Source organism: Venturia canescens, chromosome 9 (assembly GCF_019457755.1).
Source record: "Venturia canescens isolate UGA chromosome 9, ASM1945775v1, whole genome shotgun sequence".
NCBI lineage: Eukaryota > Metazoa > Arthropoda > Insecta > Hymenoptera > Ichneumonidae > Venturia > Venturia canescens.
In genome coordinates, this window is record NC_057429.1 from 10,589,730 (window position 1) to 10,604,183 (window position 14,454).

The window sequence follows — 14,454 nt, forward strand, 5'->3', positions numbered from 1 at the left end:
AGACTGTTTGTTCAAAAATAACGTCGAAGAAGCAAGGTCTTGTTGAGAGTAATCAGAAATGAGAGCCATCAGGCACAAGCTCAGAAAATCCGTAGGTAGAAAAAAGTGAAGAGCTCACGAGTGAAGTGCAGGAGACGTGGGAATCCACGTCGCTGCGGATTACGCCCCTTCGCCACGACGCTTATATACACTGTATATTACGGTTAGTACACGAGGGCTCTGGGTTGCATATTCACTTTAGCCAAGCGAGGTTCGTGACCTCGTATCGCCGCTGGATTACAACCGACTCAACTCGAGGCTCGAAGCCTCCAATTGAACTCGGCGCTTCAACGTCTTGTGCTCCACGATCCTTTTATTTATTTGAATTTTTCTCTCCCCCGCCCCCACCTTTTTTCCCTTCGTATCCTCTGCGAGGCGCCACGTCACGGCGGAGGCTGCAATTACAAATTTAGAGGCGAGACCGAGTCGTGCCAAATACCTCCCAACCGCCATCCTCGTGCCGCCCTCTTTCTCGCCTCGTTCTTCTACCATCACCCTCCTCCTCACACAGCTTCCAAACTAACTATTAAGCGGTTAAACTCAAGGAAACTCAAGGAAACAGGTCAAATGAGGCTTTTTCTATTTGGAGCTCATAACAAATCCTCGATATTCGGTACCCTCGCTCGTTTTTATTTCATCGTCACCCGTCAACGAGTCTCGTGCGTACATTTCGATGTACACATTACAAAAGTCACAATTCAATACTGTTTTTAAAAAATTCCATCAAAAGACGTCTTTTCCAAAATCTTTTGAAATCTCTTCTTCTTCGATCTACTTACGCGTCGTGCGTGGCTCTCATCCGTCATCTTCTACGGAACTGTAATCTTCATCATCGTCCAGATTCTTGGGATGATATGGTCCCAAAAGTTTACTTTTCTTGCAAAAAAAACCGTCAGATTATTCAATATTACGAATAGATTGCTTTCAGTTGATCAAACAAATTTTGCAAACATATTTTGAGTCACGATCTTTGTTTTTATGAAAGATTTATCGCAAACGTTCCAGCAATATTTAATCGAAAAACAGCTAAATTTGGATTTGGGCACACACCTGAACATGTGTAAAAATCGAGTTTGGATTACAGTATCGTCTGAGCCAAACAGCACTTTCCTTAATCGGACGTAATACGCCAGCTTGCTGTTCTCTAAAAAAAGTTGTTCCCATAATATTCGACTGACATTCTACTGATAAATTCAATGATCAACAGAATTAATGCATTAATAATCGATTATTAATTATGAAACTAATTCGGTTTTTCTTACTGTAGAAATTCTTCGTGAGAAAGTGTTTTGTTGGTGCTCCTGAAAAAATGGATATTGAAGTATTACGAATATGGACCAATCATAATTTCCTGGATAATGTTTTACTTCAATGTTGAATCAACTCCAACGATATCCTAAGAGCAGTTTCTGCCTATCGTTTAATCACTTTTTCAATAATGGAGTTTCCCGAAGAAAACTTTTATGACTTCGTTCATTTTACAATCTACACCAGTGGCAGGTCTTTGAGTTCGCACTATAATATTGGTCAGCATCGTACAACGTACGTTCGATGATAACTCGCCATCGTAAGTATAAAATTGTTAATTGCTAAAATTGCTTTTTAACGATAATCGCTGTTCCAGGACTGTTGGCTTGCTCACGAAACTGTTTATCCGAACGTTAAAAATTCGACAGCTTTTAAAGACATTTTTACAAATCGATTTAGCGCCTGAACGAAAGTCTTCGTTTCTCCATCGTTCGAACATTTCCTTCGGGCATATCTACGAACTTTTTGTAACATTGTCGGAGTCTGACAGATCAGCGAGTCGTGAAGATAAGAAACGAGTTTGTAGGTGATACGATCGAGTATTACTTCCGGCCGACTACGACAATGAACAAATGTATTTTCACGTGTCACAGACACTTTTTTGAAATGACATAATTTCAAGATAATTCAAAGTCCCTTCGTAATGCTTGGATCGTTTTTATTCAATAAAAAATACACTTGGCAATTTATGGTGTTTGGTTTTCATCTTCCCGCCTTCATTTCTCACTGTAACAAAAAGTTTCAATACTTTGTAAACCTGCGATACTTTTATGCAGACTCGTCTAAGTTTTCTCATTTTTTTCAAAGTGATTACGAATGAAAAATTCTTGTGCAATGACAGTTGATTTTTCTGCTTACAACTACCAAATTGAGCTCCGGACTCACGAGAAATTACTCGATATTTTTGGTCCTTCTAACCCATCGAGTTCATGGCTGAGTTGACGGCATCCGTAATAACATCCAAAATGCTCGGATCGGGATTCCTACGACTTTACGAACCACCGAACACAAAATAGTTACTTCTTCAATCTCGAAGTTAATTTTTTTTCGTCATTTGCTTCAGAGAACGATATGAATGGAAAAAAAATCATTTTTTATGCAAAAATTATTTAATAGAAATAATTATAACGATTCTCACCCTCTAGACGCGTAGAACTTCTGATCCGGAGATGCTTCTCGACGAATTATCGATTCGGCATTCGCTTCCTCACAATTGACTATGCCGATCGCGAGCACCAGAGCTACCATCAAAAATACGATTCCGAAAGAAAACTTCATGTTTATTTTTTATTCGATTTTCGTTCTATTCGCTTCGGTAGTCGAATTTCTAGTATAGCGATGCTCAAAAGATTCTCCTTTTTTATACAAAATTTTTCTAGGAAATCTTTCTAATTTTTATTTCTTCCTCATAATAAAAGAGGAGCGTAATAATAAAAAAAACTCGCGAGCCTCCATTTTTACATTAATATTAACGTTCGTAACGTAAAAATATGTCCATGACCCTGTTCCGGGGATTTTATTTCGTTTCCTCGATATACTAGAAATAATTTCTACGTTAAGTGGAGCGTTAAGTTCACTGGGATATTGGTGGACACAAAATATTATGTTCGTATCGTTTTTATTCTATAACAGTACATGAGGAAATCGTCGTTGGCCGGTACTCAGTAATTTTTTTTCATTCGTTACTGTAAGAAAAAAATATTGCAATTCACAAAAGTGGATAGAAGCTTTTCTGTTATAATATTGTTATAAAATTTACTGTTGAATTCTGATTTCTAATTGAATTTTTTTTACCAGAAAACCGAACAATTTTTAGTCAATTTGAGCACGTACATGTTGGACTTCGTGGTCGCTTCAACCCTGGTACCTTACTTTGTTTTTATCTGAAAGAAAAAACAGAAAATTGAAAAACCATATTAAAGATGAATCGTCGATTCGCAGCGGTAAAATACTGGGAATTCGTCACTTTTACGCCACTTATTTGAACACTGGCACATATACAATTGACACTAAATTCTGTTCAAGAATCAGCCTTACTCTGGAATCTTTTTCCCCATTTTTCTTTGTAGGCATCCACCCTTCTGAACAAAAATTCATCGGTTAATTTCATAGAATAATCGGTTAATAAAACTTGTTATTCTGTTTTCTTACTCTTTGTGCTTTTGCAGCCATTCTTTGGCAGTTTGTCTTTCGTTTGTATCCCTGAAAAAAAAATCTTGAAATCTTACAAATTCATTTCACAATCGATTCTCCAAAAAAAAATGTTTCATTCTCATGGAGATTTCAATAGAATTTCAAGGAATCTATGAGCAGAATAATTGACAAAAAAATTGATTTTCTGAGATCATTGAACCGAACGTTATTTCTTTGGTAATGTTATCCTTGAAAAAAAAAATTGTTGCACGTTCGCTTGGCTCCTCACTCGCAGTCGAGTCCGCTTACCGTTTTGTAAATTTTCCAATAACCGATTCCGAATTTCTTTTTTCCATGTTGGTATGAGCTTCTCGACGGACCATGCTTTCGGCATTGATTTCTTCGGAGTAGCCCCGATCAATCGCAATCACCAAAGTCACGACCAAGATCGCAACACCAAGATGTAACTTCATTGCCGCTTTCTATTTTCAGTTTCTGGACGATGAAGTATGACTTCGTTTGCAGCACAACTTGTACTATCGTACAAGCTGTCAAATTTGCTATTAATGATGGAAAGTTTCGAACAATGCAGTTATAAAGGGGCCATTATACGTCCACAGCAAATTACCGCATTCGTAGGTCATTAACGTGCGGTTTCGAGGGCGGTCGGGCTACGGTTGATTACAGCTTGTTCGAACATGGAAGAATCGATAGTGCTTCAAAAGCATTTTCTAGGAAGATAGAAGAATTGCTTCGCAAAATAATCGAATCGAGATTTCTACGACTTTAGGAACCTTCGAAACGGAATAGTTTTTTTCAATCATCACATTCCGTTTGAGATTGATTGAAATTTGATGTTTTATTTAAAAAAACAATTGAAATTTTAATACATGAAATTGCAAAAAATCAATTTTTTGAAGTTCGGATTAGACATTTCACTTTTCTACGGAGATTCGATAACATGAAGCGGGAAAAACAATTTAATTGGGTGAGGGATACAAATTTGGAAAAAAAACTCGACACGGATTTCGTGTTCGTGTGATTTTTATTTAATAATTCAATAAATTTATAATGAAATCGTCGTCAGTTTTATGAGGAATGAGTCGTTTATCGTCCAATTCGGGTCATTAGGTCTATTGTTTTTATCAGAGAACGAGACAATTCGTAGTCGATTTCCGCTCGTGTCGTAAAAACCCGTTGGACTGGACTTTGCTCAGTGTTTAGATGGCAGAAGTTTTTTTAGTTTTTTACCAAGGTATCCCAAAAGTTCCTTTTTAAGTCCAGGATCGGCTTCCGGATCGGCGTCTCTGAAAATAAATGTAGCCACTCCAGTCAATCAATTTTTTCATTTTTCTAGTGACTTTTATGAGGAAGGACTAAAAAAATTGTTATTCACTAATCACACTCACCATTTGCCTATGCCTGGTATTAAGCTCAGTAGCGCTGACAGCATTCCGGGATCAGCTTCTCGACGGACCATCGTTTCGGCACTGGCTTCCTCAAAATTCATTTGGTCAATCGCTTGATCGACGTCACGGCCTCTGTTCGGGGGAACCGAAAGTTGTCACCATAAATTTGCATGAATTTATCATCGATTAATAAATTGTATGACGATTGTGAGAAATAGAGCGAATTAGTATGCAATGATTATTTAGTCAAGTCAAATAATTGACGCATTTACTGAAACCCATTTAACGTTTCTCACTTTCGCATTTCTCGCAATCTTTCCATCTGTTTGGGAGGAGGTCGTGGGTCAGCGTTCCTAAAAAAATCTTCTGATATTGCAGTGGTACGGAATTTCTTAATACTAATGACTGAAAAAATGAGCTTGAGTTTGCAAAAAGAGGAAGAACTGGAAAATGAGAATTAAAAATTAAAAAATGGAATAGAATTCCTCAGGCGTTGCAGCACTTTGGAAGAGCTCACCTTTTGCCCATTTTTTTATTCATTTTTCGTTGTATAGGTTTCACCCCAGGATCAGCCTCGCGACGGACTATGCTGTCAGCTTCGACGGTCTCGGAGTTGACTTGGACGATGGCGAACGCCAGAGCCACGACCGAGAAAACGATAATACCGAAACGAAACTTCATTTCGTAACTGATTTGTTGTTCTGGCTTTAGAGGCAAAACTTCAAGTTGGATCACCACAATTTTTCTTCCCGTTTTATACCGAAGCTTGTCATCGGAAAATTTTCAAATTGTATTTTAACGTTTAATTTTATATCCTATAACTTCATTTTTACGTAGTGAGCTGGTCCGCTTACTTCCTTGTAGAAAAAAAACTTCGTAAAAAATGTCGTTTCGAAAGATTTTGATGACCGTGAAAGCTCCGAGTTTTCTCGATTCTATACTTTATCGCTGTTATTTTCATAGCTCGGTCACCTTGGCGTTTCGATCAGCTTTTTTCTTTTCGTATAGAATTTTCACTTCCCCTCAGGGCTGAGGGAAACTGCCAAAAGCCTTGCATGGGTTATTCTCCGAGCATTTTGGTCGGGTGGATAAAAACTGTTGGTGTTTGCTTATTTTTGAGGAGATATTTCATGGTTTAAGAAACGGAAGAACATAAATATTTGAACGCAATTGTTTATGCTGATTTTCTTGTTTTTATTTGCCACGATGAAGAAAATGCTTCTAAGATCATTTTACAATAAAAAGATACGCCTGTGATACGAAGCGAGTGTCATTAGCAAATGCTACGATATAGAGCAAGTATCGTGAAGGAAATCATGGTTTTGGGGAATCAATGAAAATTCAACTTGCCAACGATGGAAGCTTCAATTCTGTTTCACAATATATTTATTCACTGAAAGTACATTTGGTAAAATTCATATCCTTGGATTTCCCCTTCGAGACTTCGATGTTACTCTGTAAACAAAAATCGTTCACTAAGGAGTTGTGGGATTCCTATTAAAATCGTTTTTAAGTTTCCCTTACTCAACAAAAAAGCTGTAGTCAGAGTTACATTTTTCTGCATTCATTGTATGAATTTCTGTTTAACATTTTAACTAAATTTTCATGATTTTAAAAGTTTCAACAGGTTTGAACTTCCCTACCTGGACGTTTGTTGTACATGCTTTCGGCGCTCCTTCCACTTGTCATGGAAAAAAAATGAGAAAATAAATGTTTTCAGTACCAAAGCATCGTGGAATGTCAATCAAGAATCATCGTCAATTTATGTTTTAACTTCTAAAATCTACAAAAATAGCTAACGTTCGACCAAGTAACTCAAAGTCGAATAACTCATTGATTTATAAAAATAATTATTTTTTCAATTCAAATTATTACGAATGTCACTCACAGTCGTTTTTGAAGCTCTTCTTTTATTACCGCTACATCTTCAGGATCATTGGCCCTGAAAGATTGTATGTTCAAACACTAGGTTACACCATAATTTGGGATAATTTTTAGGCAGATGATAGTACAATGAAAAATATCCCTCAGTATATACTGCTGGATAATAATGTTTGTTAAAAACCATTGCTAATCGAATCCAAATAATTCATGACTTTACAAAAAAAAAACTATTATTATTGTGATTCAAATAATTACGATGCCACTTACAGTGCTTCTTTGATATGTTCTACGATTTTTTCCACATCGATTCCGTTTGTACTCCTAGAAAATAACATAGCCAAAGGTTAGAATACCACCGAAGTTGAACGATGTAATATTTGAAAAAAAAAAACTTTAACACCGTTGTCTCGATCACTGATTCCAATGGCATCCAATTGAGTGAATGCCCTCACCGTTTTCTATTTACGTTGGCAGATTCGGCTTGGCCAATAACGAATATCACCGCGACGACCAGAAATATTATTCCGAAACGAAAGTTCATGGTTTGTTCGGTGTTCTTGGTGTAGTGGCACGAATTCGAGTCTACTAGCAATATGTTTCCGGCTTCTTTTATCCTAGTACTTACTGCCGATGAGTGCTATTCACTGATAAGGCCTAAATGCCGAAAATTACTCATAACAAGAACCGCATATTAGACGAAAATATTGCTTCGAGTTCGCAATACAAGCATAGTAAAAAAAACTGTTCACACGTGTATTAAGAACTTTTAAAAATATCACACTCTAATGTGCAAAAAAAACCAAATTTTTCGCACTTTTCAGACGTTTAAACGAATCTTTATTGTTGTGTTGTATAAATCCTAACTTCCTAATTAATATTATAAACGCGGAAGTGTATTTTGTTTGTTTGTCCTTTCTTCACGCCTTAACTAAGCAACTAATCTACTCGATTTTTGGCAGGGAGTTAGTTTTAAGGACGGAGAGTGACATAAGCTACTTTTAGTCCTTGAAAAACATCAAATTCCCAAGGTTAGCTTAAAGGAACATTCGTATTTTTATACCGAATATCGTCCTCCCTTCTTCTTTGCGCAAGCGTCCTTAAAAAGTGCACTTTTAAGTACGTATGGTCGGTGTCTCATTCCTCCTGGCAAAGTTTGTTAAATTATCACGCGAGTAAAGCCACGGTTAAAAGCTAGTGTTGAATAAAAAAAAAAACTAAAAAGAAATATCACAATTTTTAGTTATATAAAATCGTCATTTTTGCTTTTATTGATAATCTGAGAACATTGTGTCAGATATTCGTTCAGACATTGGGGACTTATAAGAGGCATGCTTTTGTTCAGATGCGTGCTTCATTCGGAAAAAAAGAATTTCGGACGATGTTTTCGTGGTACATTTAAAAATGATATTCCTCTGGCGTCGCATCTTCTTCGGCTCAATGCTTCTTTGTAACCGAAAATCTCGTTTGATTGTTGGAGTAAGCAATCATTTGCTAGTGCCTTGTCCGTTTTCGCGCTCATAATCGTTTTACATTTTTTATAATATTTTTATTTTTATCGTCGAAGGATTCTAAATTTTGAATTCATATCTATATATTTATTGTATAAAAAAAAAATCATTTTTTCATCTTCGCATAATTTTAGTAATAAAAATGGATCTCGAAGTATAAGTTTTGAATCGTCTTTATTCGATGATGGTACATTTTATGCATAATCATTTGCGATTTTTCTGATACCCTCCGCCGAAGAACATTTATCAGTGCTTCACTGAAGCGTTGAAAATCGATTTGCTTCCAGTTTTTTTAACCCATCGCGTTCATGGCTGCGTTGACGCCATCGGTGATAACATCCAAGATACTCGGATCAGGATTTCTACGAATTCATGTGCGGTCAGAAACGATCGAGTTATTTAGAGGTTGAATCATTGGAAATAATAGAAATGATAATTTTTATATTTATGTGTTTACTCACCGGCGTTCCCGGGCGATATTCATCGGTTCAGCAGATCTCTTGACACTTGTTATGAAACGGAAAAAATTGTTTTTACACATCGACACCTGACCCTACACTGATGTCGTTAAAAATTCTCTCATTCGTGAAACCAATTACTACATTACTCGATTTAGCAATTTCGAATGTTTGAACATGTGATTATTTCTCAATAATTCATACGGTCTCGTTGTGAAAAATCGTTTACTTACAAAAGGTTTAATCCTGGTATCGTTTTCAAGATTGCCGTGATCATTCCGGGATCAGGATTAGGGCTTTTTATGAAACAGAAAATAGTCACGGGCTTGTTAAGAGAAGTGACCAATAATATATATATTTTTTTTTTTCCAATTAATAACTTGACTTTTACCTTCTCTTTCCTTTTTTCTTATTGGCTTTGATCATTTCCAAGAGTTGAGCCATGCTCACTTTTCCTGGATCAGCAGCACGACCGCTGTTCAAATCAAAACAATTTTACTTTTGCGGCTCATATTCATAAGATTACTGTTAGAGGAATTATTGTTGAATAATTGAAAGAGTAGAAGCTATTAAACAATGTTTAAATATAAATCACACATGCGGCTGAAGGGGATTGAAAGATTTTACATTCATGCTATCAGTATCGTATAAAAGCCTTTGAAGTACCAACTTCCACTGGATTTAAATCTTCATCATCAATTTTCTAATTTTAAATCTAATTCTAATCGATTATCGAAACTGGAAACCAAACGATTCATCTACTCATGACTTTCGTAAGAATTTTAATTAACATGACTCTACTCACAGTCGTTTTTTGATCTCATCGATGAGTGCCTGTGCCTTAGCATCGATGGGCTCAGCACTCCTGCAAATTTCCAATGTTCAGACAACGAATTTTCCTCAAAAATTACACAAAAATGAAATAAACTCAAACGAACACATAAACTCAAATGAGAATCCAACAAAATGATCATTGAATGCAGGTTTTCCAATGAGTTTCCTTACCGTTTTCCCAAACCAACCTTCGATAGCATGCCCATTAATGCGCTCATCATTCCAGGATCAGCTTCAGGGCTTTTTATTGAACAAAAAAGAGAAGAATCAATATTCTGAATAAAACATCACCTCTCGTTACCGTAGTGAACGACTTTGAAATGAATTGTGACGAATCACAGTCTTTTTCTTCGAGATTAAGAACCTCTGTGAATCTACATCGATAGATAAGTGAAAATATATTTATTTCAATAAATAATTTGATTTTTACCTTCTCTTTCCTTTTCGTTGGGCTCTGATCATGTCCAAAAGTTTTTTCGATAGATCAGCATCACGACCCCCGCGTTGAAATCAAATCGATTAGTTTTCAATTATAATACTGTTGAATTTTTTGTTGAAAATCATTGATATTTCTCTATTTGTTCTTTAGTATTTTGTAGAACTATCAAAGTATCAACCTCCATTTGATGAAATTATTCATCATCGATCCTCCAGTCCCATGACAATTGATTTATTGCCATTTGGAAGTGAAATATCAATGAATAATCGTCGAACGAATCTGAATTGAAATAACTTTACTCACATCTTTCTTTTGATCTCATCAATGAGTGCCTGCGCCTTGGCATTGATAGGCTCAGCACTCCTGCAAATTTCCAATGTTCAGACAACGAATTTTCCTCAAAAATTACACAAAAATGAAATAAACTCAAACGAACACATAAACTCAAATGAGAATCCAACAAAATGATCATTGAATGCAGGTTTTCCAATGAGTTTCCTTACCGTTTTCCCAAACCAACCTTCGATAGCATGCCCATTAATGCGCTCATCATTCCAGGATCAGCTTCAGGGCTTTTTATTGAACAAAAAAGAGAAGAATCAATATTCTGAATAAAATATCACCGCTCGTTATCGTGGTGAATCACTTCGAAATGAATTGTGACAAATCACAGTCTTTTTCTTCGAGATTAAGAACCTCTGTAAATCTACATCGATAGATAAGTGAAAATATATTTATTCCAATAAATAATTTGACTTTTACCTTCTCTTTCCTTTTCGTTGGGCTCTGATCATGTCCAAAAGTTTTTTCGATGGATCAGCATCACGACCCCTGCGTTTAAATCAAATCGATTACTTTTCAATTAATACTGTTGAATTTTTTGTTGATAATCATTGAAATTTTTCTATTTGTTGTTTAATATTTTGTAGACTATCAATCCCCATTGGATTAAATTATTCATCATCAATCCTCCAGCCCCATGAAAATTGATTTATTGCCATTTGGAAGTGAAATATCAATGAATAATCGTCGAACGAATCTGAATTGAAACAACTTTACTCACATCCTTTTTTTGATCTCATCAATGAGTGCCTGCGCCTGGGCATTGATAGGCTCAGCACTCCTGCAAATTTCCAATGATCAGACAACGGTTTCATCTTAAAAGATTTGCTCAAAACGACCTTCAGCTGTCTTTTTTTCTGTTTTTATGGGTTTTCTCTCACCGTTTGTTGATGCCTGCTTCAGCTTCCTCAGAGTTGACTTGGGCAACGGCGAAAACCAGTGCCACAAGCAAGGAGATTAATCCAAAACGGAAATTCATGTTTATTCTTTTCTCGTTGTGCTTAGTTCAAAAACTAAACTTGAGTGTATTAGTTCCAATATTTCGTGCATATTTATACCGAATATTATCATCAGGAAATACTCAAACTGCATTTTTACATTCGATTTAATGACCGAATATTTTAACTGCTGCTTCGTACCGTCCGGTCGCTGTTACTTCCTCATAATAAAATCGCGAATCCAGGAAAATATTTTTTTTTCATTATCTTTGTGCCTTCCATTGCGTCGCTTTTTTAACCTTTTCCTACCGGCCTCCTCTGCTCCTCCCTTATTTTTGTAGTTGCAGCAATTTGATTCTTATTGAAACGTGATGGGCAAAGGGAGACTACAGAAATTTTGATAATCAATTACTTGGCCAATTCAATCATTGCTGTTTCCGACTCTGATCGTTCAAGAGACGTTTTCGAGCAATCGTTCCAGGAATTGAAATGTTCGTCACATCAATTTAAAGTCAAAGTACAAAAATTTCAGACGACTTGGAATTTTGAGTCAAAATTTCTGATTCTCGTGCCAAGAAGCACCAATTAGAGCAGAATCCATTTCGACGGTTTCGAACATAAAAAAATGTTGGATTTTCAAACTTTGACCATTTCGATTCTAGCTGCTGGCTTTCTGGCAAGTGGTTTCTACATGATTCTGGAAGCTCCCAGATTTTTACTCTCGTGAAAATTAACAACGAAAAACTCTGTTGAAATTTAATGGGATGATGGCAGCTTATACGTTATGCCAATTTTTGTGACATCTCCCAACCAATAAATTCGATTAATCAACGATAATTATCTTGGCGCAAATTGGGAATAGATTCGTATTGAAATTTTGGTATTAATTTATCATTCTTGAATGAAGTCATATACCGATGATGCTTTGCACCTGAGAACAGCAGCTGGTGAAATAACCAGATCCGTTGATTGGATGCGACCAAAAAATATTCAATCAGATTTATCGATTCATTAATATAAAGATCCATTGAACACCATCGATTGATAAAATAAGCAGTAGCGACAGTAGAAGTTATCGCGAGTTATCGTTAGAGCAACCGTCATAAATTTCTTTCGCAAATAAATGAAACCTTTTGTTTTAGAGAACTTTTATTGCTGTATGCACAGAAATATTGATCCAAGAATTAGAAATTTTTTAAACAAAAAAATATTTAACTTCGTCGATTTGGTATTGTTATAAATTTGGAATGTTTGGAATGTTATAAAATAAAGGCGCTTGTTCTTTTGATGATCGGATCGTTCTTTGAATTGAGTATTATTTTTATCGCTTAGTTTTGTTCTACATCAATTATCATATTAATATCCAACTTGATGACCATATGCTAATCAAACTTTTATTATTTCGTTTCAGAAGTCAACATTTCTTTGAACAAAAGATGATCTTATTTCAACAGGTATAAAAAATTGAAAAAAAATTGATGATGAAAATTCCCTTATGCTGTTTTTTGTCACACTCACTGTTTTAGAACGAATGTGAAAAAAATATGTTTGAACTGAAAACAGAGTTTCAATGTACAAAAATAACGTTCCATCAGGAAAGAAGCACCTGGTCGAAGAACAAAATAATTTTTTCGCTTCCAGACGATTCAATACCCGCTCGGGGATTATAGCATATTCGTATTTTTTGTCGAATGAACGTTTGTTTGAGTAAAAATAAACTGGTTAATGAGTTGGGTTCCTAATTTTTAGCCCTCTCTGCTCCGTCTCGACACGCTGCTTACGTCCGCTCCTTCCAAGCACTCACGCCGTTCTGACTCGCCTAAGTCGTGACTCCTTATCACCCGCGCACCCTTACTCGCTCCTGTCAGGGTAGAAGAAAGTGGGACCGCTGCGAGCGCTTCGAGATAACAACAGTGCTAGAGGGAGTAGAAAACTCTGGAGGTGAATTGCGACGGAACAATGTCCAATGAGAAGTGAACAACCTTCGATTCATTCAGATCGGCTATCAAGCCAAAGTAAACGACTAATAATTCAGTAAATAATCCAATCAAAATAATTTGTGTTTCGAACAACGCTCGTTTTCGGAATAATTAAATCTTGGATTACGATTTCTGCAGTATGTTTTTATTCGTTGATATTACATTCAGTTAATAAAGAAATCTTGATTTTGTTTTGGTCAATTGTACGTTCTCTGTGATCAAAGAATATTGGATTAAGCGAGAAGAAAATAAATTCTTATCAGCAGAATTTATTAGTTGATGTTCCATACGATGATTCTGCGGTGATTGGCTAATGCACAATCAGTTTTCAAATTTCCCACTCACGCCTAACAATCCGGTTGAACTTGGTTGGATTTTTAACCCATCGCGTTCATGGCTGAGTTGACGGCGTCCGTGATGACATCGAGAATGCTGGGATCAGGATTGCTACGAGTTGATGTGTCACCGAAAACAGTAGAATCGTTACGAATTATTGTGGTTAAATAATGGCATGATTGTGAGAATTTTGAAAAAAATAAATTTTTGAATTTTTGTGCATTTCCTTACCGGCGTTCCCGGTCCATTTTCATTGATTCAGCGCTTCTCCCGCTAGTTATCAACGTCGACAGAACTCATCGATTAATGAAAATAAGCATTTTTTTTATACGAATAGTTACGTTTTTACTTACAGTCGTGCCTTGATCGCATCGACGATTGCCTTGACATTCAATGGATCAGGACTCCTGCAAATTTTGGTGATTCAAATATTACATTATTTCTCAAGGTTCAAAGGAATGACAATCAATGAAAATCTCTCATTTGTAGAACGATTTAAATGAATGTCAACGTCAAGTCATTCGAAATAATTTCAGTGGAAAGGGTTACTCAAAACTCGATCAAAATGACTTTCAACTGTCTTTTTGTTTTGTTTTCAAGGGTTTTTTCTCACCGTTTGTTGATGCCTGCTTCAGCTTCCTCAGAGTTGACTTGGGCAACGGCGAAAACCAGTGCCACAAGCAAGAAGATTAATCCAAAACGGAAATTCATGTTTATTCTTTTCTCGTTGTTCTTAGTTCAAAAACTAAACTTGAGTGTATTAGTTCCAATATTTCGTGCATATTTATACTGAATATTATCATCAGGAAATACTCAAACTGCATTTTTACATTCGTTTTAATGACCG

The 14,454-nt window shown here is 36.1% G+C and overlaps 3 protein-coding genes and 1 long non-coding RNA gene across 8 annotated transcripts; all 4 read right to left on the bottom strand.

Moving 5' to 3' along the window:
- Positions 1–648: 648 nt before the first annotated feature.
- LOC122415924 (uncharacterized) lies at positions 649–1,443 on the bottom strand. The gene is made up of 2 exons (XR_006262022.1): positions 1,302–1,443; positions 649–1,183 (listed from the first exon to the last, which is right to left on the bottom strand). It is a non-coding gene; the product is annotated as an uncharacterized lncRNA (long non-coding RNA).
- A 3,063-nt stretch (positions 1,444–4,506) lies between these two features.
- On the bottom strand, positions 4,507–5,628 carry LOC122415921 (uncharacterized). Of its 2 annotated transcripts, XM_043428522.1 has the most exons (4): positions 5,407–5,628; positions 5,186–5,242; positions 4,890–5,021; positions 4,507–4,787 (listed from the first exon to the last, which is right to left on the bottom strand). In XM_043428522.1, coding segments are annotated over exons 1-4 (354 nt in total). In that variant the 5' UTR covers positions 5,571–5,628; the 3' UTR covers positions 4,507–4,786. The 2 variants fall into 2 exon arrangements, with proteins under 2 accessions (XP_043284457.1, XP_043284458.1); XM_043428523.1 differs by lacking the exon at positions 5,186–5,242.
- Positions 5,629–6,257: 629 nt separating this feature from the next.
- On the bottom strand, positions 6,258–11,396 carry LOC122415920 (uncharacterized). Of its 4 annotated transcripts, none has more exons than XM_043428519.1 (16): positions 11,236–11,396; positions 11,076–11,135; positions 10,775–10,843; positions 10,516–10,584; positions 10,316–10,375; positions 10,004–10,027; positions 9,745–9,813; positions 9,545–9,604; positions 9,131–9,214; positions 8,973–9,035; positions 8,743–8,787; positions 7,226–8,643; positions 7,041–7,094; positions 6,778–6,831; positions 6,533–6,570; positions 6,258–6,344 (listed from the first exon to the last, which is right to left on the bottom strand). In XM_043428519.1, exons 1-12 carry the CDS (start codon positions 11,331–11,333, stop codon positions 8,574–8,576), a joined length of 771 nt encoding a protein of 256 aa, XP_043284454.1. In that variant the 5' UTR covers positions 11,334–11,396; the 3' UTR covers positions 6,258–6,344; positions 6,533–6,570; positions 6,778–6,831; positions 7,041–7,094; positions 7,226–8,573. The 4 variants fall into 4 exon arrangements, with proteins under 4 accessions (XP_043284454.1, XP_043284453.1, XP_043284456.1 ...); XM_043428518.1 differs by having other exon boundaries at positions 10,004–10,072; XM_043428521.1 differs by lacking the exons at positions 10,004–10,027; positions 10,316–10,375; positions 10,516–10,584.
- A 1,998-nt stretch (positions 11,397–13,394) lies between these two features.
- Positions 13,395–14,382, bottom strand: LOC122415922 (uncharacterized). The gene is made up of 4 exons (XM_043428524.1): positions 14,221–14,382; positions 13,961–14,014; positions 13,839–13,880; positions 13,395–13,718 (listed from the first exon to the last, which is right to left on the bottom strand). Exons 1-4 carry the CDS (start codon positions 14,316–14,318, stop codon positions 13,649–13,651), a joined length of 264 nt encoding a protein of 87 aa, XP_043284459.1. The 5' UTR covers positions 14,319–14,382; the 3' UTR covers positions 13,395–13,648.
- Positions 14,383–14,454: the final 72 nt, after the last annotated feature.